The sequence below is a fragment of the Onychomys torridus genome, chromosome 1 (genome assembly GCF_903995425.1).
Source record: "Onychomys torridus chromosome 1, mOncTor1.1, whole genome shotgun sequence".
In the NCBI taxonomy this organism is placed as follows: domain Eukaryota; kingdom Metazoa; phylum Chordata; class Mammalia; order Rodentia; family Cricetidae; genus Onychomys; species Onychomys torridus.
The window spans coordinates 96,856,752-96,882,810 of NC_050443.1; the positions used below are offsets into that span (position 1 = coordinate 96,856,752).

The 26,059-nt window shown below is 47.8% G+C and overlaps 1 protein-coding gene across 1 annotated transcript in view; it reads left to right on the forward strand.

Annotated features, from left to right (window-relative positions):
- The first annotated feature begins 2,921 nt into the window (after positions 1-2,921).
- Positions 2,922-26,059, forward strand: part of Vps35l (VPS35 endosomal protein sorting factor like) — a 107,646-nt gene continuing 84,508 nt past the window's right edge. Inside the window, exons 1-8 of the mRNA XM_036195458.1 lie at positions 2,922-3,433; positions 5,534-5,633; positions 7,244-7,411; positions 9,437-9,559; positions 11,083-11,107; positions 13,369-13,445; positions 14,839-14,967; positions 23,021-23,105. Of these exons, the coding sequence (XP_036051351.1) occupies positions 3,330-3,433; positions 5,534-5,633; positions 7,244-7,411; positions 9,437-9,559; positions 11,083-11,107; positions 13,369-13,445; positions 14,839-14,967; positions 23,021-23,105 (811 nt within the window). The 5' untranslated portion in view covers positions 2,922-3,329. The remainder of the gene's footprint in view (positions 3,434-5,533; positions 5,634-7,243; positions 7,412-9,436; positions 9,560-11,082; positions 11,108-13,368; positions 13,446-14,838; positions 14,968-23,020; positions 23,106-26,059) is intronic.

Sequence of the window (26,059 nt, forward strand, 5' to 3'; positions counted from 1 at the left end):
CAGCGGTAACTGACTTGAAAGCAACCTGCAGTCTATGTTCAACCCTGATGAAAAGCAACAGTTCTAAAAATAAGCAGTGCTGCTGCTCTTGGGAGAGTGCTTGTCCAGTGTCTTAGTCAGGGTTTCTATTGCTGCAATGAAACACCATGACCCAAAAGCAAGTTGGGGAGGAAAGACTTTATTCAGCTTACATTTCAGTATCACTGATCATCCAAGGAAGTCAGGACAGTGTAGCTAGAGTTTTCCTGCCTGGCCCATGGTCAGGACAAATCTCTCCCGCCAGTCCCACAGACACTCAGACCCAACCAAGTAAACACACAAACTGTATGGCCATGGCAGGCTTCTTGCTAACTGTTCTTACATCTTAAATCAACCCATTTATAAATTGCCACGTAGCTTGTGGCTTACTGGTAACTTAACATCTCATAGCGGCATCTGGTAGCATCTGCCTCAGCCTTCCATTTCCCAGAATTCTCTTCTCTGCTTGTCCTGCCTATATCCTGCCTGGCTACTGGCCAATCAGTGTTTCATTTATTAAGCAATCAGAGCAACACATTCAGCATACAGAACATTCCACAGCAGGACAGGAACTCAAACAAGGCAGGAACCTCGAGGCAGGAGCTGATGTAGAGGGATGCTGCTTACTGGGCTTGCTCAGCCTGCTTTCTTTCTTTTCTTTCTTTCCTTCCTTCCCTTCTTTTTCTTTTTCTTTTTCTTTTTTTTTTTTTTTTTTGGTTTTTTGAGACAGGGTTTCTCTGTGTAGCTTTGTGCCTTTCCTGGAACTCACTTGGTAGACCAGGCTGGCCTCGAACTCACAGAAATCTGCCTGCCTCTGCCTCCCGAGTGCTGGGATTAAAGGTGTGCGCCACCATCCCCGGCCCACCAGCCTGCTTTCTTATTGAACCCAGGACCACCAGCCCAGGGATGGCACCACCCACAATGAGCTAGGTCCTCTTCATCAATCACTAATTAAGAAAATGCCTTACAGCTGAATCTTATGTAGGCATTTTCTCAATTGAGGTTCCTGCCTTTTAGATAACTCTAGCTTGTATCAAGTTGACAAAACCAGCCAGCATACCTAGCATGCACTAAGCCCCGGGTTCCACCCCCAGCACTACATAAACCACGTAACATCAAGTTCCAAAACCTTGGAAAACAAAGACCTTGGGAGAGTGCAATCTCTTCTTTGATCATTCCGTAACAAGGGTAAGAATTGTCAGACCTGTCATATACCAGTTAAAAATAAGCTTAGGACTGTGAAGATGAAATGATTTAACAGTTAAGTGCATCAGTCTTCTAGAGGACCCTGTTTGGTCCCCACCACCCACTTGGTGGCCTCATAATTGTCCAACTCCAGTCTCAGAGGATCCTATATCCTCTCTGGCCTCCACAGGCACCAGGTTCATGTGCAGGGACATACATGCAGGAAAAACACCCATACATATAAATTAAGAATTAGGGTCTGGGAGCGATCTAAGTAGGTAAAGTGCTTGCTGCCCACGCATGAAGACTTCCCTAGCACCTACGTACAAGTCGGGGAAACAGGCTGTGCACCTGCAACTCTAGCACCTGTGTGGGTGTGGGTGTGGGTCGGGGGGATTGACAGGCAGATTCCTAGGGCTTGCTGGCCAGCCAACCAGTCACACAGCTCCAGATTCAATGAGATAAACCCTGTCTCAAAACATAAATTGGAGAGCAATAGAGGAAAACACCAGATATAGACCTCTGGCCTCCACATCGCACCTGCACATATGTACACACGTATAACACACACACACACACACACACACACACACACACACACACACACACACACCATATGCCAACAATCCCAGCACCTAGAGGGTCACTGAATTCAAGTTCAGCTAGGGCTGCAGGATGAGACCGGCTTCAGCAACAATGCAAACAAACGAATTAAACAACACAAAAGGATTTTTTTCACTCAGCGCTTCTTCATGGCCCTCAATTCTCCAGTTTCTTCAAAAAAATATTTTTTTAGATTTATGTATTTGATAAGTACGAATGTTTTGCCTGTGTGTATGTCTCTATACCACATTGCAGCTGGTACCTGTGTAGGCCAGCAGAGGGCATCAGATCTCCTGGGACTGGAGTTACAGATGGTGTGAACCACCATGTAAGTGCTGGGAATCAAATCTGGGTCCTCTGGCAGAGCTGCAAGAGATCTTAATAGATGAGGCATTCCTCTAGCCCAGATTCTCCAGTTTCTGGGCAGGTTGGTGGCTGGTGCTACAGAGAGAAGGCTCTGAGAACAAAGGCTGACCTTTGCCTGCCTCCTTAACCATGGCTTCTGAGAGCCGACCCCAGACGGATTTTATGATAACTCCCTTTCACCTTAGCATCACAGTACCTCAATTTCATAGAGGAAGAAATTGGGACTCTGCAAAATTCAGTCATAGCGAAGTATATTCAATTGCCTTTTCCAGAACTCGTAAGATGGTGCTCAGGCCTCTTTCCTTCAGGAAATGTGGTTGGGAGTAGAACCGGGAAGGTATGAGGAGTAGAGGCTGTCTGGTAATTTCCCAAGTCTAAAACCCATTCATATTAGAGTTGGAGTTAGCTGAGAATACCAGTACTCACTAGTTTTGGACTCTAGTTTTCCAAAAACAAGTGATTAATGACAGATACTCCAGAGGTTTCTATTAAGAAGAGAGTGTGCAAAGAGCCTTGAATACAATTACGTGTTATCACAATATCGTAATTCACCCATTAAAAAAAAAAAGGAAACACAAAACAAGAACCCCAAAATTCTGTGGCCAACATTTCTTGCTTATATTCGGGCAAATGTTGTCAGCTGTGGGAAAAGAATGATGAATTCGCTTCTGAATTTCTTGTGATCTGTCCCTCAGCAGGCATGGATGTGTACACACTTACTTCTCACTAGAGGGCGCAGGCGGGCCAAGCAGCCAGTAGCAGTCGTGCCTCTTAGGTCCTGGCGGGTCGGTGGGATGGCTCAGAGGGTAAGGGTAATTAATGGCCCGATGACCTGAGTTCGAGCGAAGGAAGAACCAAAACCTGACCGTTAAACCCTGACCTCCGACGTGCACAGTGGCACATCTACGCACCCATACATGTGATTTAAGCCAGGCGAGTTGATGCAGGCCTTTAATTCCAGCATTTTGGAGACAGAAGCAAGTGGATCCCTATTAACAAAACAGAACACCAAATCAAGCGGGATGACGGAGCTAGCTAGGGTTTGTGAGGGGATTGCCCCTCGTAAACGCTGAGGACCGAACCCGGAGGAAGTCGCCCATCACAATCATGGCGGATGGCGGAACTCAGGATCTTCAGAGCGGAAACTGCCCTTCACAATGATGGCGGCCGGGGCGGGGCCGAGCCTCTCTGGACATGAGAAAAGGGGCTGGCCCCGGAGGACAAGCGATCATGTGACTGGGAAGATGGCTGTCTTTCCCTGGTAAGGAAGAACCGGCGAGTGGGCTCTGGGGAGGGGCCGTCCTTGGCGGGGTCTCTGCGTGGGTGGGCAGTCATCTCTGTTGGAATCCGTGATCTCCATCCCAGCCCGGGTTGTCAGGACTACGGAAGAGCAGAGCCGCTGACAGTCCACTGCTCCTCCCCGCGATTCCGCCTCATGCCTACTCGGTCCAAGGCTTCTGCTTCCCTGGGAGAAGTTGGCATGTCCTGGGGGTTCTGGGGAAGGGGATGAACCCGCTCCGGGTCGGCCTCCAGGAGACACAGTCGTTTGTTCCCTGAGCTCCTCAGCTCACTTAAAGTAGATTTTCCCATCTGTAAAGTGGGGCCATTCACCCTGCTATGTGCAGAACCCTTGGACGTGCTTCAGAGCGGTCAGTATAATTGAACACAGAAGAGGGGTGTCCAAAGGAGGCTTTGGACAAGCCTAAAGGAGGGAGCAGTCAGTCAGCCCCACTCGCAGCCTGGGAAGATACAAAGAAGAGCCTCCACCTGGGTCTTGCAGGATGAATAGGAACTCACCAAGCAGGAAGGAATAGCGTGTGCCGAAGTGACTGGTGTACGGGGACTTTTTGTGCTTAGAAGTGAGGTGATCTTCAGGTAGCAGGTGATTTGCATCAATAAAGAACCCCCACAAGATATGCTGATAGTAATGAGGTTCAGGATTGGAGACCTTTGCATCTCAGGGGCTAGTTTTCTGGCTTTCCTGGTCAGATGATGGCAGGTAGCTTACAGTGCTTGAGCTACGAGCCTGAAAGAAAGCGGCAGCCTAGGCCTTGAACACAGATCGACATCAACCCCCTGGCTTTATGTCCACCCGACCCTTGTCCTCATTCCCTCTTGCAGAGTTTTAAGAGACCCCTTCAGGACACAGCCCAGCAGTGTGGGTGCTGTGGAGCTCTTAGATCACTCCCTGGGCTTCTGTCCCTGCACATGCCCTTTTGAGAATGGGGGCCAGCAAGTGAGAAACATCTGGTTTCAGTGACCTCCCCTGGAATTTGTAATGAAAGACTCCAGGAAGATGCACCTCTCCCACTACGGTTTTACCTTTGACATTTCTCTTTATAAAGTACTGACGGGGGCCTTGGCTCTGTAGTGTCTAGGGTCTTTGCAGTCTTCCCACTCTAGCAGGCACTAAACATTTCTCTGTGTGGTAGTGCACACTCATCTTTCCTTTTTGCCCACTGACTTCGTGGTCCTTAATGAAAGAGAATTGTGTGCCTTTTCCTGGTGATGGTAGGCACACAGTAGTTCCTAGGGATGGACGGGGGAATTGATGAGGCCCATGGGAAGTGTGTTTCTGCTTTGAAGATCCCATTTCTCAAGGGATATGCTGAGTGCTCAGCACACAGCATCTCATTTAATACTCCCGAGTCTATTTTTGATCTGAGAACATGGAGTAAGAGTTGACCTAAAGTCATGAAGCCTGCTGGGTGACTTCTAGGGACTTGGTGGTCAAAGAGTTCCTGACCTCTTGGAGATTGCTCTTTCCCCAGAAGAGGGAGAGTGGAGGAGAGAATTGGCCTGTGTAAGCACGAAAACCCATTTCAGGAGTGTATGAATGGGGGGTACACATACCCTTGTTAGAGAAAAAGTCTGAGTTTGGGCAACTGCTGAAACGGTAAGGCAGTGCATATAGTGGTGGCAGCGGTGGGGTTGCTACAGTAGAGAGAGGACGGGACTGGCTACACAGACAGTGAGTGGGACAGAATAGCAAAGGGCTGCCTGCCATCAGCAGGTAGCAAGTTGCTAAGAGGAAATAGGATCAGGAGTTCAAGGTCATGCTCAACCGCCTAGTGAGTTTCAGGCTAGCCTGGGCTACACAGTGAACTCAAATAAATAATAAAATAATGTTCGGCTTGGGGATTTAGCTCAGTGATAGAGCATTTGCCTAGCAAGCGCAAGGCCCTGGGTTCGGTCCTCAGTTAAAAAATAATAATTTTCATGTTTTTATTTAGTGTTTTGTATTGTTGTTACTAGCAACATTATATGCTCCCTTGTCCATGGGATCCAGATAACAGTTTTAGGTCTCAGTCACCCACCTGGTGTCATCTTTCTGATTCACCAAATGTGTTTCTGTTCACAGGCACTCCCGGAACAGGAACTACAAGGCGGAGCTGGCGTCTAGCAGGCTGGAGACAGTGCCTCTGGAGTGTGGGGACTACCACCCGCTGAAGCCCATCACTGTGAGTTGTGTGCAGGCTCCCTACAGGAGGGCCTGGTGCCTTGGTCTAGTGGTAACTGCTTTTGCCGGTTCCAATCAACCCCTCGTTAGGTTAACTTCTGTCATCCTTGGCACACCCATCTTCTCATGTCCTTGAAGTTGCTGTGGGGAAAAGACCAGGACTCCCGGTTTAGATGCTTCCTGATCTTTCTGTTGGAACAAAGAGTCACTCTGGCCACCAGGGGGTGTGGGGGTCGTGGGTTGGAGCTGTCTTGAAGAGCGTCTTCGACTCTTGAGTTAAAACAAAATGAAAGCCAGCGAGAGGCCTGCCGGTCCTTCTCTGTTATGTGAGTACTCTTATTAACAGGTGCAGCTGCCCCTTGTCCTTTGGTGTCCTGGAAAGACTGACTTCGGGTACCCCACGGATACCGAAACCCTCCCCATTGCGAGGCCCTGATATCAAGTTTCTGTATAAGCTACATACACCCTCCCAGGTGTTTTTTGTCACGTGTGGACCAGGTTTGGTGGTACACACCTGTCATCCTCACACTCAGGAGGTGAGCAGGAGGAGCGAGAGGTCAAGGTCATCTTGGCTCTATGAAGCTATCTCAAAATAAATACAATGCTTGTGTTACTCACAGTACCCAGTCAAGAACTGTTCACTGGAGCTCAGGAAATGACAGTCTACACTGGTCAGCTCAGATGCAGTTTTAGGCTTTTGATGGTTCTGGGCTTGAACCCAGGACCTTATAGGTGCTCTACCTATGAGCCATACCCCAAGACAAGTGTAGAGATTTTTACTGAATATTTAGTCATGGAATATTGGACACTAGGTGGTAGTCATGTCATGGTTCATGATCCTACCTAGACATTGTCTTCCTCTCTATTTACAGTCCATGCACAACACTTCTGTGATCTCACATACCAGATAACAGCAAGCCATTCTCCAGCAGACACTAGCTTTTGGGGGGAGGGGGGGCACTTCAAGTCCAACCCTACTCAGAGATAGCTAGCACCAGATCCCACGTCAATTACTAGGGCCAAATCCGGGGTGTGCCCTGCGCCCCTGACCTCTATAAAGGTCCTGCCATCTTTCCTTGGGCTCCATTAATTTGCTGAAGGAGTGTGCAGAACTCAGGAAGTCCTCCCGGTCAGGACAGTATGGAGAACCTGATGGCCAGCTGGAGGCAGGGTGTGCAAGGAGACATGTGGGGGATGACCCAGAGCTTCTCTGCCTCCCAGGCACGACCCTCCGACCCTCCTGCCACCTCCATTGTTTATCATTCCTTGTTCATCGTCACAGATACTCCTGAAGGGCCTTCAGTGAGGGTTTTAAAGTAGGAGGAGACGCTCAGTGGTCAAGTTGATTATTTTGAACCCCGTTGCTGGCTCTGTCCTCCCTGGAGGGTGGGAATGAGGCCTGAAGCTCCTAGCTGCTAGGCGTGGCTTGTCTTCCTGAGGACCCGCCACACTGAGGGAGATTCTGTGTCACGTCAGTTTGTCACAGAATGTAAGCATTCCCCCTGCCCCAGTGACTGGTCGTTCCAGCTTCCACGGGAAGACAGAGTGACCTGGTTGACTGTCACCTGGTGCAGGTTTCAGGGGACCTCCACTGTACAACTTTCTCCACAGGTCACCGAGTCAAAGACAAAGAAGGTGAGCCGGAAAGGAAGCACTTCATCCACATCCTCCTCCTCTTCCAGCTCCGTGGTCGACCCTCTGAGCAGCGTCCTAGATGGCACCGACCCCCTGTCCATGTTTGCAGCCACCTCAGACCCTGCAGCCACAGCAACAGTCACAGTAAGTCCGACCGCCTGGCCAGCGGCAGGCCTCTGGGTGTTAGTCAGGCCCTTACCTGCAGGGATGGTTCTTTGAAGGTTCCTGAATAATGCCTTGGGACATTCTGATTGTGACAGTTCAGGATATCCTCATACTTGTGTTTAAGTGATGATTAAGTGTGTTGACAGAGAGAGGCTGGGGGAGATCTGTGAGGTCTCTATATTTTTACTTATTAATTAAATTAATCATTATTATTTTTTCGAGACAGGGTTTCTCTGTGTAGCTTTGCGCCTTTCCTGGAACTCACTCTGTAGTCCAGGCTGGCCTCGAACTCACAGAGATTCAGCTGCCTCTGCCTCCCAGTGCTGGGATTAAAGGCGTGTGCCACCACTGCCTGGCTTAAATTAATTTTTTTTTAAAGACAGTGTTTCATGTCATGCACACTGGCCTGGGTGAGAATGACCTTCAACGTCTCTTCCTCCTGTCTGCCTCCAAAGGGCCGGGTTTACTGGCTCCACTCCCAGTTTGATCAGTACTAGAGATTGAAGCCAGGGCTCTGTGCAGTCTAGACAAGCTCTCTACCGGCCGAGCCACACTCCACTATCCCCAGCCCCTCTTCATTTAAAAATTATTTATTTTTACTTGACAGTATGTCTTAGAGAACTGTGCATGTTGTGGCCTTGTTATTTTGTATGGCTGCATTATATTCTGATTTCTTTGTTGGTTCCCATGGCGCTTAGGGTGCTTGCTGGTTTGGATGGCACGCCATGTCTTTTAACTATATACCTCCTGGTGCCTGTGTGCAGGGGTCTGTGCAGAGGCGCTCCCTACTGGATGAAGGCAGTGGATGTGTGCTGTTCTGAGTGCCGCCACTGAGACATCCCCTCAAGAGCCTCATTGGCCTGCATTCTTGCCGACAGTGCTAAGTCTCACCTGTTTCCCTGATTGACTATTAACAGTTATTTTAATTTTCTGCTATTTGGACTGTTGGAATTTTTTTTTTCAGTATTCTTTACAAAATTTTTTGATTTATTTATTTTATTTTATGTGTAAGATTGTTTTGCCTGTATGTGCATTTACACACTGCATGTGTGCCTGCAGAGGTCAGAGGAAGGCATTATCTAAGGGAATTGAAGGTACAGATGGTTGGGAGCTGCCATGTAAGTGTTCTGCAAGAACAGTGAGTGCTCTTACCCACGGAGTAATCTCTCCAGCCCCTCTGTGTGCTTTTTATTTCTGTATTTCAATTTTTAAAAATTTATCTTGTATGTGTATGCATGTGGTATGCCCTTGGATATGTATTTGCATGTGTGTGGGGGATGTGTGTAAGCGCACACTTGATAGTGTTTGGAGGTCAGAGGTTGACATCAGGTGTCTTTCTGGATTATTCTCTACCTTACTTGTTATATGTTGAGGAAGAGGTTCTCACTTAAACCCAGAGCACACAGATTGGCTAGTCTACCTTGCTGGATTGCCCAGGGCTCCCATCTTCACCTCCATGCTTTGCAAGCATGAAGACCTGAATTTGATCCCAAGAACTCATGTAAAGAACTTGCTAAGAGTGGTGACTCTTCTCATCCCAGTGCTGGGAGGGGAGAGATGTGTCCCTGGGGCTTGCCTGGCTAGTTAATTTGGCCCACTAGGTAAAGTTTAGGCCAGTGAGAGACCTTGCCTCCAAGATTGCTTGAGGAGTGACTTCTGAGGCTGAATTTTGGCCTGTATACACACACACCCCCAACCAACCACTTTGTGGCCAAGTGGTGGCACACACCTTTAATCCCAGCAGTTGGGAGGCAGAGGCAGGTGGATCTCCGAGTTCGAAGACAGCCTGGTCTAGAGTGTGAGTTCCAGCATAGCCAGGGCTACACAGAGAAACCCAGTCTCAAAAGCCCCTCCCCCCACCACACACACCAAAAAAGAAAAGAAAACAGTTTTGCTGGGGCTGGATGGTAAAGTGCTTGCCTAGCAAGCTCAGAGTCCTGAGAAACAAAATGAACAGTGTCAATAAACACTTCTATCCTGAAGAGGTTTCCTTGCCCTCTTTAGGACAGCTCCAGAAAGAAACGTGATAGGGATGACAGCTCCTTCGTGGGACCTGATTTTGAGCCCTGGGCCAACAAACGGGGAGAGATCCTTGCCCGGTACACAACTACAGAGAAGCTGTCGATCGTGAGTACCTAGCTACATGTCAGTTGTAGTGGCCCAGCTCCAGACCCTGGAGTTTCCCCCTCTGTGTCAGTGTTGTTTGGGAGAGAAGCTAATTGGATTCTAAAAAAGTTGTGTGAAGAGTTAAGGGTGCAGCTAGTTCAGAAGAGGAATTGGCAGTGTGGGCCCCTCAGGAGGGTGAATTAAGAGAGCACCCAGAGAGGGCAGGGTGCACCTCCCTCCTGGGTCCCTGGAGCTTGCTCTTGGAGTGGCCAGTGGGTCAGGTAGTTGGCTCTGTCTGGGGCAAGTGTGAAGTAGAGGCCTTCCCTTTGCCCCAGGCAAGTTACTCCCATCAGGAGTACCTGCTCAGGTGAGCAGTGCTCACCCTGGGCAGTCAGTACTGTATTAGTTAAGGCAAGGCTCAGTACTTATAAGCCAGGTTCTCTCTTTGGACAGCAATAAGAACATTCCATCTCTCCTTATTCTGAGGACAGGTCCAGAGGTGGGGAGTCCAGGGCTGGAATGGCCAGGTTCCAGGTCTTTTTGTCTCTTCTGCTATTTCTAGTGTTGCCTCATGTGGAAGTTGATAGAAGGAAAGTAGAAGAAAGAGGTAGCCCCTCCTGGAGGCCTGCTGGCAGTCCTCTTGACACTCTAGTTCCTGTGGCTTTGGAGGTGGCCTTGGATAGTATCTAGCTGCAAGGGAGGCTGGCTGGGCAGAGTAGCTTCATGGCCATCTGACTGTTGGGGAGGTTCTGCCCCAGCACTTCACTCTCCTTCCTCTCCACCGGGCACGCTGAGCAGAATGACAGACAGAACTGATTGGTTATTGAACTTTTTTTTTTTTTTTCCTATTTTCTTGAATGCATAGGTTAAATCAGAGAAGCTTTTCTCAGTCATCAGTCCTTTTAACCCCTGGGAGTCATTTCATTTGGAAATGTCTAAAGTTATTTTTGGCTGTTACAACTCTAGTGTGTGTTTGGCAGGTTGTGGGTGGAGGCCAGAGAGACTGCAAAACTCCACAGTGCATAGGCTAGACCCCACAGAATGGAGCTATACAACTCACGAAGCAGGAGCATGACATCTGAGAAACTCCAATTTAAGGATGCCCAAAATGGTCTAGTACTCAGTGCTGCTAGCATATCAAAATTTTTGCTCTTTGTTGGCTCACTTGGAGACCTCACACATGAGTTGAAGTTCAACTTTTAGGTAGTTTTTAGCAGCCTACAACTTCTATTTTTGAATATACACTCCACTGTTCATTTGCTCTGTGGGCAAACCAGGGCATTGTTGCCTTAGACTAAAAACAGCCTTGGGGTTAGAGAGACAGGGAAATACTTAAGAGTACTTGCTGCTTTTCCACAAGACCTGAGTTCAAGTCCAAGCATGTATATCAGGCAGCTCACAACATCCTGTAACTTCAGCCCCAGAGGATCCCACACCTCTGGCATCAGCATTTACACGTGCATAATCCCCAACCACAAAATGAAAATAATAATAAAAAAAAAGAGAAAAACCATTAATTTCATTATTGTTCTTTGTCCCTGCAGAATCTGTTTATGGGATCAGAAAAAGGTAAGATGAATGTTCTGATTGGCAGGTTTACCATATATAACAGAATGTGGAGACCATTAGCTAATCTCTGTAGACAGAGCAGTTTCAGGTTACAGTCATCTGGGAGGAGAGCCCTGTGGTTGGTATACTCTGTACACACTGTTAGCATCCATACTCAGACCCAGGCAAGGCCTTGCCATTTCCTTGGGTCTGAGGCACTGGGGTCCTTGACATGGCCATACTCATGCATGAATGCTCATCTTATAGGGGTACACTTGCTCCCCACACTCCACCTTGTGCCCTGCTGCTGTGAGATGAGTTGCTTCCTCATGGTTCCCACATATGTGGACTCAAGCCCTTTATAATCCAGAGCTGGGATAATTGTCAAACATTTCTCCCTCTAGTTGATTCTGTTGGGTATGTTGGTCACAGTGTAGTTTTTGTAATTAAATAGTTTTGCCATGCTGTTAGCAGATAATAGACTCCCTACCAGTCTGAGCCAGAGCTAGGAAACCAGGGACTGAGAGGAGAATCTGAGTAACTGTGTGTATGAGCCAGTGTTCTGTTGCTGTGACAAAATATCCCAGACAATCACTGAAAAGTAGGAAAGGTTTTCCTTGGCTCACAGTTTCAGATGTTTCAGTTCATGGCTCTTGGCCCTGTGGCTTTAAGCCTATGCTGGCAGAGTCTAGATTAGTGGGAACATGTGCCAAAAGGGGCCTGGCCACCTTATGGGAAGCAGGAAATAGAAAGAGGAAGGGGCCAGGGTCCCCTTAAGAGCACATTTTCAGTGGCCTGACTTCTAACACTGGCTTGGTTCTACCACCTCCCAGGGCACCGAAAACTGGCAACCAAGCCTTCATCACATGGGCCTTTGGGGGATATTCCAGTTTCATCCTGTATTCATTTGGTAGGAAGAGCAAGGGCCAAGTCAGTTACGTGACCCTCAATCCCATCATGGGCAGCCCTTTGAAAATGGGGAGATGAAGTTGGTGAACTTGGATAGCAGCAGTGGTCTGGATAGATACTCTTGTCCTCTGTCTGGCCTGTGACTTCCAATCTATTGTCTACATCCACTGGTCCTGCCAGTATTGGGGACTGTAATCAAACGTTTTCTGTCCTGACTGCCCAGTCCCAAATAATTGACTCAAAGGCTGAATATGAATTATAAATGCTTGGTCGGTAGCTCAGGCTTGTGACTAGCTAACTCTTACATTTTAAGCTGATCCATATTCCTTATTTATGCTCTGCCATGTGGCAGTACCTTTATTAGCATGGCATGTTCATCTCCTGCTCCTTCTGTGTCTGGCTGTTGACTCCTGACTCCGCCCTTCTCCTTCCCACCATCTTTAGTTTGGTCACCCCACCTATACTTCCTGCCTGGCTACTAGCCAATCAGCATTTTATTAAACCAATTCGAGTGACAAATCTTTAGTATACAAGAGGATTATTCCACGGCAAGGGGATGGTGTTGACAGCTGCTGGATGAAAACAGCTAGGCCTGTTTGCTTTGGAAGGGACCTTTGACATGTTTTTCCCCCTCTGGGCAGATGAAGAGGTGGGCTGTCACGTTAGTGTAAGGGCTTGGTAATGTTATGCATGGCAGAGTTTTTGCATTGTTCCTTTAGTAACAAGCAAACAGTGGGTGTGATTCACAAATACTATACATGAGTTCACCTTTCTGGGACTACCCACTTTGCTTCTGGAGGCACCTGCTGGTGGGAAAAGCTTCTGCTAGAACTCAAGCTGTGAGGAAGCTGAAGCCTCTTTTACCATCTCAGTGTTCTGAGGTGAATTTGTTTCCTGGAGTGTTCATGGTGACATGAGAAGATGCCTTTCATGCTGGGTGTGGGTGCAAGAGAAAACTGTAGCTGGGAGTTTCCTGTGTTCCACTCCACCCTGAGGTCCCACAGCCGCTTATAAAATAATCACTCAGAGGCTTATATTAATTGCCAGCTGTATGGCCTATTGCAGGCTTCTTGCTAGCTAGCTCTTTTATCTTAAATTAATCCATTTCTATTAATCTATGTTTTGCCACGTGGCTGTGACATTACTGGTCTGCTGGCATCTTGTTGCTCCTTGGGCAGCAGGCTGGCATCTCCTCTTACTCTCCTTTCTTCTCCCGTTTCTTCAGTTCGAATGTTACACCTAACCTTATTCTGCCTTTCCATTGGCCAAACAGCTTTATTTACCAACCAATCAGAGCAACATATAGTCACAGTGTACAGAAAGACATCCCACAGCAGAAAACTGCTTGTGTGACCAATATCTCTCTCATGCAGGCAGAGCTGGAGCGGCAACTTCTGCTATGTCAGAGAAGGTTCGGACGCGCCTGGAAGAGCTGGATGACTTTGAGGAGGTAAGCACTCCACTTACAGGGCACATCTACAGCCTTCTGCCAAAGAATGCCAGGCTGGGTGGCAGCTCATTGCTCTAGACTTCCTGGGACCCTGACTTAGTTCAGGGAGAGATAGTAAGGCATAATGGTCAGCCACAGGGGGTCCTGAAGTGAGCTGGTTCTCCTGGAGGCCTCTTTTCACTTTGTGATGTGGGAACAATCCCTTTGTCATCTGGGGCCTTGTCAGTAGTAACATCCAAGTGGAGTCACCTCCAATGGAGCAGCTTTGTGTGGATCAAAGATCAACCTTGAAGCATTGCTTATACAGGACTCCTCTGCCTGTTGGATGTGGCCCACAGGACCCCATGATTGCTGTGTATGCTTTGAAAAACTGGCTTATTGCTTTTAACAAAGTCACAGTTGTTCAATTTTACCAATAAAGACTCTGGAGTCAGATGTTGGGAGTGAAAACCTGCTAGCTCAGAGAGGCAGAGAAAGCACCCAGCTGACCTCCCTCCTCAGCTGATGTCCCAGCCTCTCTTTTCTCCTACACTGCCTCAAAAACCTCCTCAAACTGAAAAGTTCCTCCCTCCTACTTCCTGTGTGTCTCTCTATCCACCCTCCTGACTCCCTCTTGCTCTCTGTTTTTTTCCCTGGGTTCACTTCTTGTCAATTGGCTTCTTGCTCTGCCTCTTGACCTATGGTTGACTTTATGTAATCCTTTTTACAATATTCAAGCAGAAAGCTCTTGGATTAAAGGTGTGTGTTAGGGCTGAGCCACACCACAACTAGAAACAGCTTTTTCCAGTAAATAACGCAATCTCTTGGGTCACAGTGTGATCAGATGTCCTGCAACACTGGCTTGTTTGCCAACTCTTAAAATCTGGTAAGTTCAGAGCTGGGGAGAAGGCTCAGTAAAGTGCTTGCTGTACAACATGAGGACCTGAGTTTGATTCCTAGCACCCATGTTATACCCTGGTGTGTTTGCATGCATGTATGTGTATACACCTCTTGCGTGCCAGGTGCCTGAAGCAGCCAGAAGAGGGCATTGCATCCTCTGGACCTGAGTTACAACTGATTGTGACACCACTTGGATGCTGGGAACTGAACCCAGGTTCTCTGTAAGATCAGTGAGTTTTCTTAACTGCTGAGCCATCTCGCTAGCCAAAATCTTTATGCCAGAGCTTCTAGTACCAAGCTGGGCACACAGTAGGTCCTCAGGATATAAGTCCCAGTATCCCATCAGCTGCAGTGCTGGTAAGGATCATGGCTTCATCTGTGGCAGGCTGGGGGTGCAGATGCTGGACACTGAGTGGCAAAGCACAGCCAGTACCCAGCTGTTCTGTGTGGAGGTGGTGGTCAGTCAAGGCTTTTCCTTTTCCTCCTGTGCTCACTTTCTGCTTTCTGCCCACAGGGATCCCAGAAGGAGCTCTTGAACCTGACCCAGCAGGATTATGTGAACCGAATAGAGGAGCTCAACCAGGCCCTGAAGGATGCCTGGGCCTCGGACCAGAAAGTCAAGGCTCTGAAGATTGTCATCCAGGTCAGGCCATGGGAGTGTTTGTGGTTTTTCCTTTTCTAAAATTTCAGTGTAAAATTCTGCTTCCTTTGATTTTCCGAGTCCTCCCTCTCTCAAGGTCTCGCCCTGGTTCATCTCTTGTGTGTTCACAGACGTCCTTTGAAAAGCCATGATTACGAATCTGTTTGTGAGATGACAAATCCTGGGGCCACCATGTACAGCTGTGCAGGTTGTACATCCCATGACTCCAGGAACCTCTGTCACTCTAGACTACAGAATTAATGATTCACCCAGCACTGTGCGGGACACAGGCCTTGGGCAACCACTGTCATATTTGTGATTGTGCACACTAAGGTTTGAGTAACTGTCTTCCAGGTTGCCTTTGGAATCTTTGAGGTTAATGTCCCTCTCATACATTTTAAAGATGTAGACATATAAGGAAAATGCATTCATACTGTAAAAAGAAGAGTGTTCAGCAAATCATCTTCAGGAATTAGTTGATCATCTGCTGGCTCTTGGAGTCAGTCTTGTAAGGAAAAAGTTGTTGTTGTTTTTAAAGATTTATTTTAATTTTTATTTATGCATATATGTATATGTCTTTGTAAGTGTATACCATGTGTGTATAGGTTCCCATGGAAGCCAGAAGAGGGAGTCAGGTCCCCATAGCTGGAGTTACAGGCAGTTGTTGGCTATCTGTTGTTGGTGCTGGGACTGAACTCAGATCCTATGGAAGATCTGCAAGTGCTTTTAACTATAGAGCCATCTCTTCATTCCCAGGAAAAGGTTTTATTTTGCTCTTTAGCCCTGAAGATTCTCCTATCTTGGCAAAAAGTACTTTGGTTGGGCGCTGGGTATGTGGCTCAGTTAGTAGAGTGCCTGCCTAGCATGCAGGAAGCCCTGGGTTTGATCCCCAGCACTGCACAAACCAGGTGTGTTGGCATGTAGCTGCAGTCTCAGGACCTAGGAGGTAGAGGTGGGAAGAGCAAGGTCATCCTTGCCTACATAGCCTGCTAAAGGACACCTGTCTCATGATGATGATGGTGGTAGAGATTTCAATTAAAAAAAAAAAAAAAAGAAAGAAAGAAAACAGTAGAGCCAGTGAGGCCCTTGGAATTAACCTGAGCTGGATCTCCAGAACCCACAGTGGAAAGAAAGAACTGAGGCCTGCAAGTTGTCTGACCTCTTCTACATATATACCATGGCACACAGTGGTCTACCCCCTGCCCCGTACCCACAACATAAATAAATACATGTACAAAAATTAAGAAAAATGAAAGAAGTACTCAGGTCATGGTCAAAGAGAGAATTCACACGCACCATGTTACTGTTTTTGGAGCAGCATGTCTGAAACAGCCATTTCAATTCAGAGGGCCAGCCATCCCTGCCACTTCTCATCAGGGTAAAGGGACTTTCTCTTCTCTCCGACTCTTGTGAGAGAGGTTAGAACTAGGGGTGTGTGCACGGGGCTCTCAAAGTGTTTGAAGTTGAATCTGTGTGCAGGAGGGTGGTCTTTCCTGGGGTTTCGTGACTCAAGGAAAGCTGGGCTATTTCTCCCATGTCCTGATGTTTATAAAGTAAATACTCCTGGCGAAAGGGCCTCTCATCCTGCCGCAAACCGAGGGCATCGAAGTTCAGAGAGCTGCACGTGTGTGCACCGCAGAGTGACCACAGCCTGAAACTTGGACTCCAGCAGAGGCCAGTGGCTCAGGGGAGGAACCTTGGCTGCTGGATCCTACGGTTGTATGTTGCAGATTTGTTTGTTGTTGCTCCAAGACTGTCCGTGGTTCAGAGGGCGGAGTCCACATTCAGCTGGCTGGAGTGGACCATAGAGTTTTCTGGCTGACTCAGGAGAAGATAGAGGGACACAGAAGGAATAAGGAGGAACTTAAAGAGAAGCTTGGGCCTTTTCGATCTGGGAAGGTGGGGGGTCAGATGACCGTTTCTCTGTCACTTCGTGGATCTATCGGGTTTCACTATTCCCTAATATTTAACTCCCATGCTTTATTTTTAATACAACAGTGAAAGAAGTAGCAATAGTTCTGCATGCTTTTGGAGGTTGCTCTAAGGGGATAATAAAGACGTGGCGTATAGGGGAAGAAGCAAAGTCCCCTTGTATGCTCTGTGGCTGGCGTCTTTCTTTCTTTCTTTCTTTCTTTTTTTTTTTTAAGAGTACTTGTCTAGTTGAAGAACGGAGAACCTGGGCTCTGTCCCAGGACTGAAATTCCCCATCAAAGTAATTTTTAGCACATAATTACTACATGTTTAAGCCTAGAATTCAATGACTTTGAGCCTGGCATAGTGGTGCCCACATCTAATCCCAGCACTGGGGAGGCTGGGTCTGGAGGATTATTAATTCAGAGTTAGCCTGGGCTACATCTCAAGACCCTATCTCCCCAAAGAGAAGAAATACAGTGACTTTTAGTACATTTATAGCTGTATAAGTATCCCACACAAGCCAGATTTAGAATATCTTCACCGCCTTAACTCCCTCAAACTTGTCTGCAATCAGACCCTATCAGAGTCCTCCCAGAATACCACAGCCTGTCTTCTGCCTCTACTACACATGCCACCCCTGGGCATGCCACAGGCTAGGCTTACTCTGTACATGCTCTTTTGCATCTGGCTTCTTTCACCAGCTGAGTGTTTTTGTTTCATGTGTTGTGTGTGTGTCGATGCCACGTTCCTCCGAATAGTATTCTGTGGCCTGTGTCACTGCAGTTTGTGTACCTGTGAATGGTGGATGGTGCCCTGTGGGTTCATCTGTTGTGTGTGTGTGTGTGTCGATGCCACGTTCCTCCGAATAGTATTCCGTGGCCTGTGTCACTGCAGTTTGTGTACCTCTGGATGGTGCATGCAAATCTGGATGTAATGTCATGTTCTTGTCTTCTGGGTGGATTCTTGGGAGTGGCCCTGCTGAAGTGGGTGTTGGCTTTCTGTTTCGATTGTTTAGAAACTACCAAACTGCTTTTGAAAATGGCTGTCCCGTTACGTTCCCACCAGCAGTGTTAAAGACATAGTCCCTCCGTAGCCTTCCACACTCCCTGTCTGCTGTGCATGTGCAAGTGTTGGTGTGTGTGCATTGGCACATATATGACGGTCAGAGACAGCCTTGGGTGCCAGTCCTCACTTTCCATTTAGTTTTTGACGAGCTCTCTTATTGCCCTGGGTTCTGTATGCCAGGCTAGCTGGCCCAAGCCCTGGGGATTCCTTCTCTGCCTACAGTCTCGCTGTAGGAGCCCTCAGATTTAGGGGATTTGAGCTCAGGCTTTACCCGCTGAGCCACCTTCCCAGCAACCAGCTAGTATTGTACTTCATTGAAAATAAAACAGAATACCCACCCTCATTTCAGTGGTTTTCTACTAATGTTGATGAGTTTGACCTCAGTCTCAGTAACATGTCAGCAGTCAGCTAGAGTAGCAGTGTGTCTCGGCCTGTGCTGCCGATGACGCTGAGCCTGGGAGCTGTGTGAGAGAGACCCTCATGTCCAAGCTGCACCCAGCCTGCTTTCATTAGCATCTCAGTGGACGAGGTGTGCTTATGTCACTGAGTGTGCTGCAGACATGCCTTTTGGTGTAACAGCCTCACAGGGTCCTTGTTAGAAGTACTGCTTCTTTAGTGTGTTGGCTGGAGAACATGTGTGTGTGTGTGTGTGTGTGTGTGTGTGTGTGTGTGTGTGTGTGTGTGTGTGTGTGTGTGTGTGTGTGTGTGTGTATGTGTACGTGCATGTGTGTTGTATACACATGTGCGGGGGTATGTTTGTATTCATGCAGAAGCCAGATGTTGATGTTGGTTGGGTATCTTCCTCAGTGCTTTCCGCCTTATTTTGAGAGACAGTCTCTCCCTGAACCTTCTTCATCTCTCATATTTGGCTCCAGGTTGGCTAGTAGGCTCTGCCCACCCAGTGCTGGGTTGCTGGTGCATGCCACCCAGCCTGGCTATTACAGGAGTGCTGGGGATCAAACCCAGGCCCTTATCCTTGCATGCCAAGCATTCTACTCACCGGCTCATCTCCTAGCAGCTCCCTGGAGAATCAGTGTTTTTAAAAAATTATTTCTTGCCAGGTAGTGGTGGCGATGCACACCTTTAATCCCAGCAGTCTGGAGTCAGAGGCAGGTGGGTCTCTGAGTTTGAGACCAGCCTGGTCCACAGAGTGAGTTCCAGGACAGCCAGGGCTGCACAAAGAAACCCTGTCTCAAAAAAACCAAAACGAAACAAAATAAAACAAAAACAGCCCAAAGCTTTCTTTTATTTTTTGAAATTAATTGTATCATTTCCCCTTTTCATTTCTTCTCCCTGGACTTTCTCATATACCCCTCCTTGCTCCCTTTCAAATTTATGGCTTCTTATTTCTTTAATTGTTGTTACATGCATATGTATATGAATACAAATATATTCCTAAATATAGCCTCCTCAGTCTGTGTTTTCAGGGCTGACTATTTGGCATTGGATAGCCAGTTGCTGTGTCTTCTCTGGGGAAGACTGTCTCCCACTCTCAACATTCCTTAGGTTGCTTATGTTTGTTTGTGTAGGGTGGAGGCCTTCTGAGCATTCTCCGTCCACATTAGCATGTCCTGGTTCAGCTCATGGTTAGGCAGTCATGCCAATGAGACTATGGGTATCCCTTGAGATTCCATGTTCTTTTGTTGTTGTTGTGTTTTTTTATTTGTTTGTTTGTTTTTTGGTTTTTCGAGACAGGGTTTCTCTGTGTAGCTTTGCGCCTTTCCTGGATCTCACTCTGTAGACCAGGCTGGCCTTGAACTCACAGAGATCCACCTGGCTCTGCCTCCCGAGTGCTGGGATTAAGGTGTGTGCCACCACCGCCCGGCGAGATTCCGTGTTCTTAACACCCTTCCTAGAGCACCCAGGTCTTACCAGAAAGGGCTTAGGAAATGGTACCATGACCTTTAAAACCATAATATTTTCAAAATGGTGTTCTATAAGGTAATTTTACATCAAAAAGTTATCATGACACTTTAACTTTGGATTTAAAAAAAATCTGGTTCCCGTCATCCTTTCTAAAACACATGTTCCGTGAAACCAGCTTGGGAGGGAGTTAGCACACAGCTGAACTGGGAGTCTTCTGTTAGACTTCTCTGGCTTGCCTGTGCTGAGGTCCCCTGCAAGGCAGTGATGGAGAAGTGGCAATGTCAGTCCTGGGAACCATGGAGTGTGGACTGCAAACAGTCTCTGGGATTTTGGGGTGTTTGGGTTTGGGGTTGTCCCCCACCCCTGCTCTGAGCCCTAAAATCTCCCCAAGCAATTGTTTAAGTTGGGAACTCATAAAGGTCTGTGAGGATCACAAAGACAGCAGGAGCTGGAATCCTGTATGCGTCCAGATGCCACCCTGGTGTCAGGATCCTTGCTTTAACAGCTCACATCTCCGTGCCTTTGAACATCTGGGCTGGGAGAGGGTTGCCACAGGTCAGGCACATTGTTTATGCTTAGGCATTTTATGCACAGGAGAAACTTGGCCACTCTAACAGTTTAGATGCTGGAGGACGGAGCCAGAGTGGAAATACATACCCAGGGGCCTCAGCTTGCTGCATATGTCCTGACCACCACATGCATGCCCTGCTCACCAGAAATGCATGTTCATGGACCTTTCTTTACTGTCCAGTTTACTTACTATTTATGAATATGTGGTAAGTGTGAACATTTGTGCAGGCATGGACACGCACATGCAGAAGCCCCAGGAGGACTGCAGGTGTCTTCCTCTGTCACTGTCTGTCTCACTATTACTATTTTTCAAGGCAGGTTTCTCATCAAGCCCTGGCCGTCCTGGAACTTGATTTGTAGTCTAGGCTGGCCTCGAATTCAGAGATTCGCCTGTCGCTGCCAGTGCTGGGATTAAAGTATGCCACCGCTCCTAGCTTCTATCTTATTTGTTTATTTACTTTTAGGGATCTCTCACTGAATCTAAAGCTCACAGTTTTGGCATTCTGGCTGGCAGTGAGCTGGCAGAGTCTGTTTATCTCCACTTCACAAAGCTGGGGCTGTGGGCATGGGTGACCATGCCTGGTCTTCTCTGGGTTTGGGAGATTTGTGCTCAGATTCTCAGGCTTGGACAGCAAGCCCTCTGCCACTGTCATCCCTCCAGGCCCTACATTATTTTTAAGTGCTATTTCTCTATCTGAGGACCAACCAGAGGGATGATAAGACACAGTAAAGTGCTCGGGTGCCTTACATTGGCTTTGAATTTGTAACAACTTCAGGGAATTGCATCTAATTTTTTAAAGTAGGAAGGCCAGTTCCAGGGGATCTGATGTCCTGACTGGCTTCCACAGGCAACTGCACACATGTGCGTGTGTACGCTCACCCAATTAAATTAAAAAGGAGCTGGAGAGATCGCTCACTGGTTAAGAGCACTGGCTGCTCTTTTAGAGGACCTGAGTTTGGTTCCCAGCACCTGTGTCAGGTAGTTCACAGCTGCCTGTATCTTCACTTCCAGGGGATCTACCACCCTCTTCTGGCCTCTGTGGGCACCTTTACACTTGTGGCATGCACTCACACAGATGCGCACATAAAATAAGCAGAAAGAGGCTTTTTTTCCTAGCTATAGCGATGTCTTAGCTCAGCCCTGTGGCTGCAGTCGTCTCGTGAGTGTCAGTGGTTCTGTGATCTGCAGGAGAATGGGGATTCTACAGTGCCTGGTGAGGTGCAGCCAGCACTGACAGTCACAATTCCAGAGAAACACAGACTCTGCAGGCTCATCTTGATCCCTTTATGATAAGTTCAAATGGAGTGTGTGTATGTATGAATCATTGGCATAACTTTAAGAAGTCATGGGGACTTGCTTGTGAGACCATTTCAGAAGACCATGTGAGGATCTCTCCCATGGTGACATAAACCTGAGGAAGCCAGGCTGGAAAGTTAGTAGAGGGGTTGGTCATGTGAGAGGACATGGCTGGAGAGATGAAGTCTGGTCCTGGTTCAGCAGATTAGGAGGATTCTTCCAGAAAAGTCTTCCTCAGTCTTGAACCTGTGGCTCTCTCAGAGCCAAGCTTTCCAGAGCATGCTATAGGAGACTCTGTAATCATTCTGGTTCCTTTCGTCGAAAGTGTAGTGGTAGGTCTGGGAAGGTGACTCCTGGGGCTGAAACACTTACCATGCACAGGAGAGGACTTGAGTCCCCAGCATCCATGAGAAAAGCTGGACATGGCATGGCTTGCTTGTGACCCTAGCATTGAGGGTTAGAGACAGGCAGATTCTAAGAGATTACTGGACAGCAAGCCAGCCAGCCTAGCTGAAACCAATAGCTTCCGGCTCAGTGGGAGACCCTGTCTCAAAGGTATAAGGTAGAGAGCAATAGAGGAAGACACTTGGGGGCTGGAGAGATGGCCTAGTGGTTAAGAGCACTGACTGTTCTTCAATTCCCAGCACCCACATGGCAGCTTACAACTGTCTGTAACTCCAGTTCCAGGGAACCGACACCCTTACACAGGCAAAACACCAATGCACAACAAATAAATAAATAAATAAATAAATAAATAAATGAATAAATAAGTGAGTAAGTAAGTAAATAAATAAATAAATAAATAATTTAAAAATGCTTTCTTTAAAAAAAAGAGAAAGACACTTGACATCTTCCTTAGACTTCCGTATGCACACATGGGTGTATGTCTGCATGCACACATGCATACCGCACACAAACACACAAAGAAAAAGTACAAATGCGGCTAAGAGAGATGGCTTAGCATTTAAGAGCACTGGCTGCTCTTCCAGAGCACTGGGGTTTGATTTCTAGTATCTAGATGGTGGTTCACAACCATCTACAACTCCAGTTCCAGGGGATCAGACACCCCTCTTCTGACCTCTGGCAGCACCCAGGCATATGCATGGTGCATGTACACACATGCAGGCAAACCATCCACATACATAAAAATCTAATAAATAAAGGAAGAAAAGCATGATGGTTTTTCTTGCCGATGTCCCAACTCCCCACCGGGAGAGGCTGACACAGGGTTTGGCACTCATTGGTGTGTTTACTTTTCATAGAGATCGTTAGTTTTCTACACCTAGAGGTTCCCCACCAAGTCAGGCGCACCGGAGTGAATGGCCTCTCCTGTTCTCTCTCTAGTGTTCAAAGCTGCTGTCAGACACAAGTGTTATTCGGTTCTACCCAAGCAAGTTTGTCCTCATCACCGACATCCTTGATACATTCGGTAAGTACTGTAGCCATCGTGTGCCTAGGAGACAGATTTGTTTCGTCAGGAGGTGGCTGTGAGTGGTGCTTAGGTTGGGTTCTGATGTGGCTGTAGGCTGGTAATCATGAGGGAGACCGGACTGCTCTGTGATTTTTTTTTTTTTACCTCCTGTTTTCAAAGTCAGCCCAAAAGGTGTTATATATAGAATAGCAGGTTATATGTATTGTATATATTTTATCTTAACAAAGTAGCAGGTTATGTTTTTATTTTAATCGACGCATGGTAATTATCTGTATTTAAAGGTCACAGTGTGGCATTTCAGTCCAGGTGCACAGTGTGTGACAGTCAGGGTCACTGGCATGGATGTCCATTGCCTCAGCCATCCATCATTCCTTTTGTGACCACTCACAGTCCTGTGCATTAACAGGCTGAAATGTTTAGTAATTGCCAAATCGTTTGTGTGCTGTGCGTTAGAAGTTATTCCTCCTAGCCCATTGCATGGGGCACCCTTTACTAAAACCCAGAATGCTCTCTTTTCTAATCTTCATATGGGCAATAAAGTGATGAGTGACATGGACAGGTCAGCAGCACATGCCCTGGCCAAGCTCAGCTCCACTGCCACCTCGAGGGCACCTGAAACCTGTACCTACGGGAACTGTGTGTTTGTCAGGATGCTGTTACTGTAGCCAAGTGCTGAGGGTAATCAGTTGCTAAGGAAGAGGGCTTATTTGGGCTCAAAGTTCTGGGGTTTCCATTTGATTTGGGCCTGTGGTAAGGCAGCAGGAGTGTATGACAGGAAGCAGAAGAGGAGCAGAGGGCTGGAGCCTCACACTGCCTTAAGGGCACATGCTCTAGGTGGCTTCAGTATTTGCCACTAGGCTCCACCTCTTAAAGAGGCCTCTCCTCTTAAGAACACTGCTGGAGCCCACACCTACCACTCATGGGCCTTGGAGAGACATTGAAGATCTGAACCATAGCAGGAACTCAGCCTCTCTTCCCAGCATTCTCCCTGCCCTCACGTGTGTCTGTCTCGGGAGCTGACACTGCCATATAGCCATGTTCCTCAGCTGGACACCTGGACATGTTCTTCTGCATCACGTGTCCCCGCAGCTCTTCCCAGCTTGCCCATTCTCCTATGTCGTCAGTCACAGCTCTGTCTCGCCTGGATGGCAGTCACAGTGCCTCTGAGGTCTTCCTGGATCGATTGTTGGGGTTGTTGGTCCTGTATCATATACTTCATGCAGCAGACAGAGATCTTTTACAGCTTAGCAGAAAGTTCTGGATGAAGAAACTAATATGAAGGTGCAGGGGTCCTTGGCCTGGTATGTAGCAGTGGGCAGTTGCACCAGAACAGTTTGCCTGAACCGGACAGCAGCGCTCCAGACTGTGCATGCAGTGTGGAGGCACCCCGAAGGAACTCGCAGATGCTTCCTTCTGAGAGCTGGAGGTCAGACGGAGGCATTCACTGTCTTACCAGAGAGGGGGGCCACGGGCTTAGCACAGAGGGCGTGTCTGTAACCCTTAAAGATCCGCTGTGTAAGAAAACGTTCTCAGTCAAGTAGCAAGTCTGTCCAGAAGACCAGTGACCTGAGTCCTCTCTAAAGCCGGTGACAACATGCCTTCCAGCCTGCAGAAGATCAGCAGTTGCGGGGGGCCTTCAGATGAAGCTGGACCTCGGGACTTGGTGTCGTGGAGATTGTGTGTTTACAGGTACTTCTGCTGGCATGACCTCATTCTCAAGATTCACTCAGTGTTCCGTGCGTCCGTCCGTCAGCTTTCCTGCTGGTGGTTGCTGAGTGAGGAAAGGGCTGTTTTTTCCAAGCAGCCCAACAAAGGTCTTTGAATTCTGCCTCACTGGGCTGGCTTGGACATGTCGTGATACCTGACAATGAGATGGGCTGACTTCTGAGCCTGGGTTGATCACCCACAAACGTGTGGTGCTGCTGCCCAAAGAAAGAGGACTGGGTTCTGGTCATGTTTGGTGCTTACAAGTCTCCAGCTTTGAAAAAGTAGAGCCCTGCCTTACCTGGATACAAATCCCGAGTCCCGTGGTCGGTGTTGTCATGTGCTGTTCAAACAAACCTGCGTCTTGGCTGTCAGCATGATCGACCGAGGGTTGGAGCATCTTGCAGTGCAGGACCACAGGGCTCTCGACCCAGGCATCTGGAGATGCACAACCAGGGTAGGAGTGTGGCCTGCTTTGGTTGGCATCTCGGTAGAGACTACAGATGTATGTCGGCTGCTCATTTCCCAGGCTGCTTGCTGCTCCTCAGAATCATGTGTTTGACATTCAATTTTTCTACCTGGGAAATGGTGCATAGGTGACACCCTCACAGACTTTCTGGAGAGAACTACCTGAGCAGGTGTGTAAGGAACACGGAGCATTTTTCCTCTCCTAAGAGTCATGGGCAGGACTGTGGTAAATAATTATGGGTAGTGTCAGGCAGAGAGTTCATGCTCAGAACATGTTCACTGTCACCACGGTGCTTTCCAGTCATGGAGTCTTTGAGGTGTCAGAAAGTGAGTCAGGAAAAGAACTAAGGCTTAGGGGGAGACAACTTAGCGAGGGAGAGGTTTTTGTGTAAGCATGAGGCCCTGAGTTCAAAGCCTCAGAATCCACATTGAAGATGGTCATCTGTGTGTGCACCTGCAAACCCATTGCTGTGGGCGGCAGAGCTAGAAAGATCACTGGAGCTTGGTGGCTTCCGGCCTGGCTTCAGGTTTGATGAGAGTCCCCGACTCCAAAGACTAAAGGCAGAGAGTAGTAGAGGAGAACCCAAAAATTCTCCTCTGCATATTTGTTCATGGATAGGCAATGCATTCATGGGCCACACGTATGTATACACACTCAATTGCTCACACTCACATGCATATTCATACAGAATGAACTCAGGCAAAGATTATTGTTTCTGGAAACAATGCCACTACCTGAACAAAGAAAGGCAGTAGTGAACAGCAGTGTGAGGCTGGAA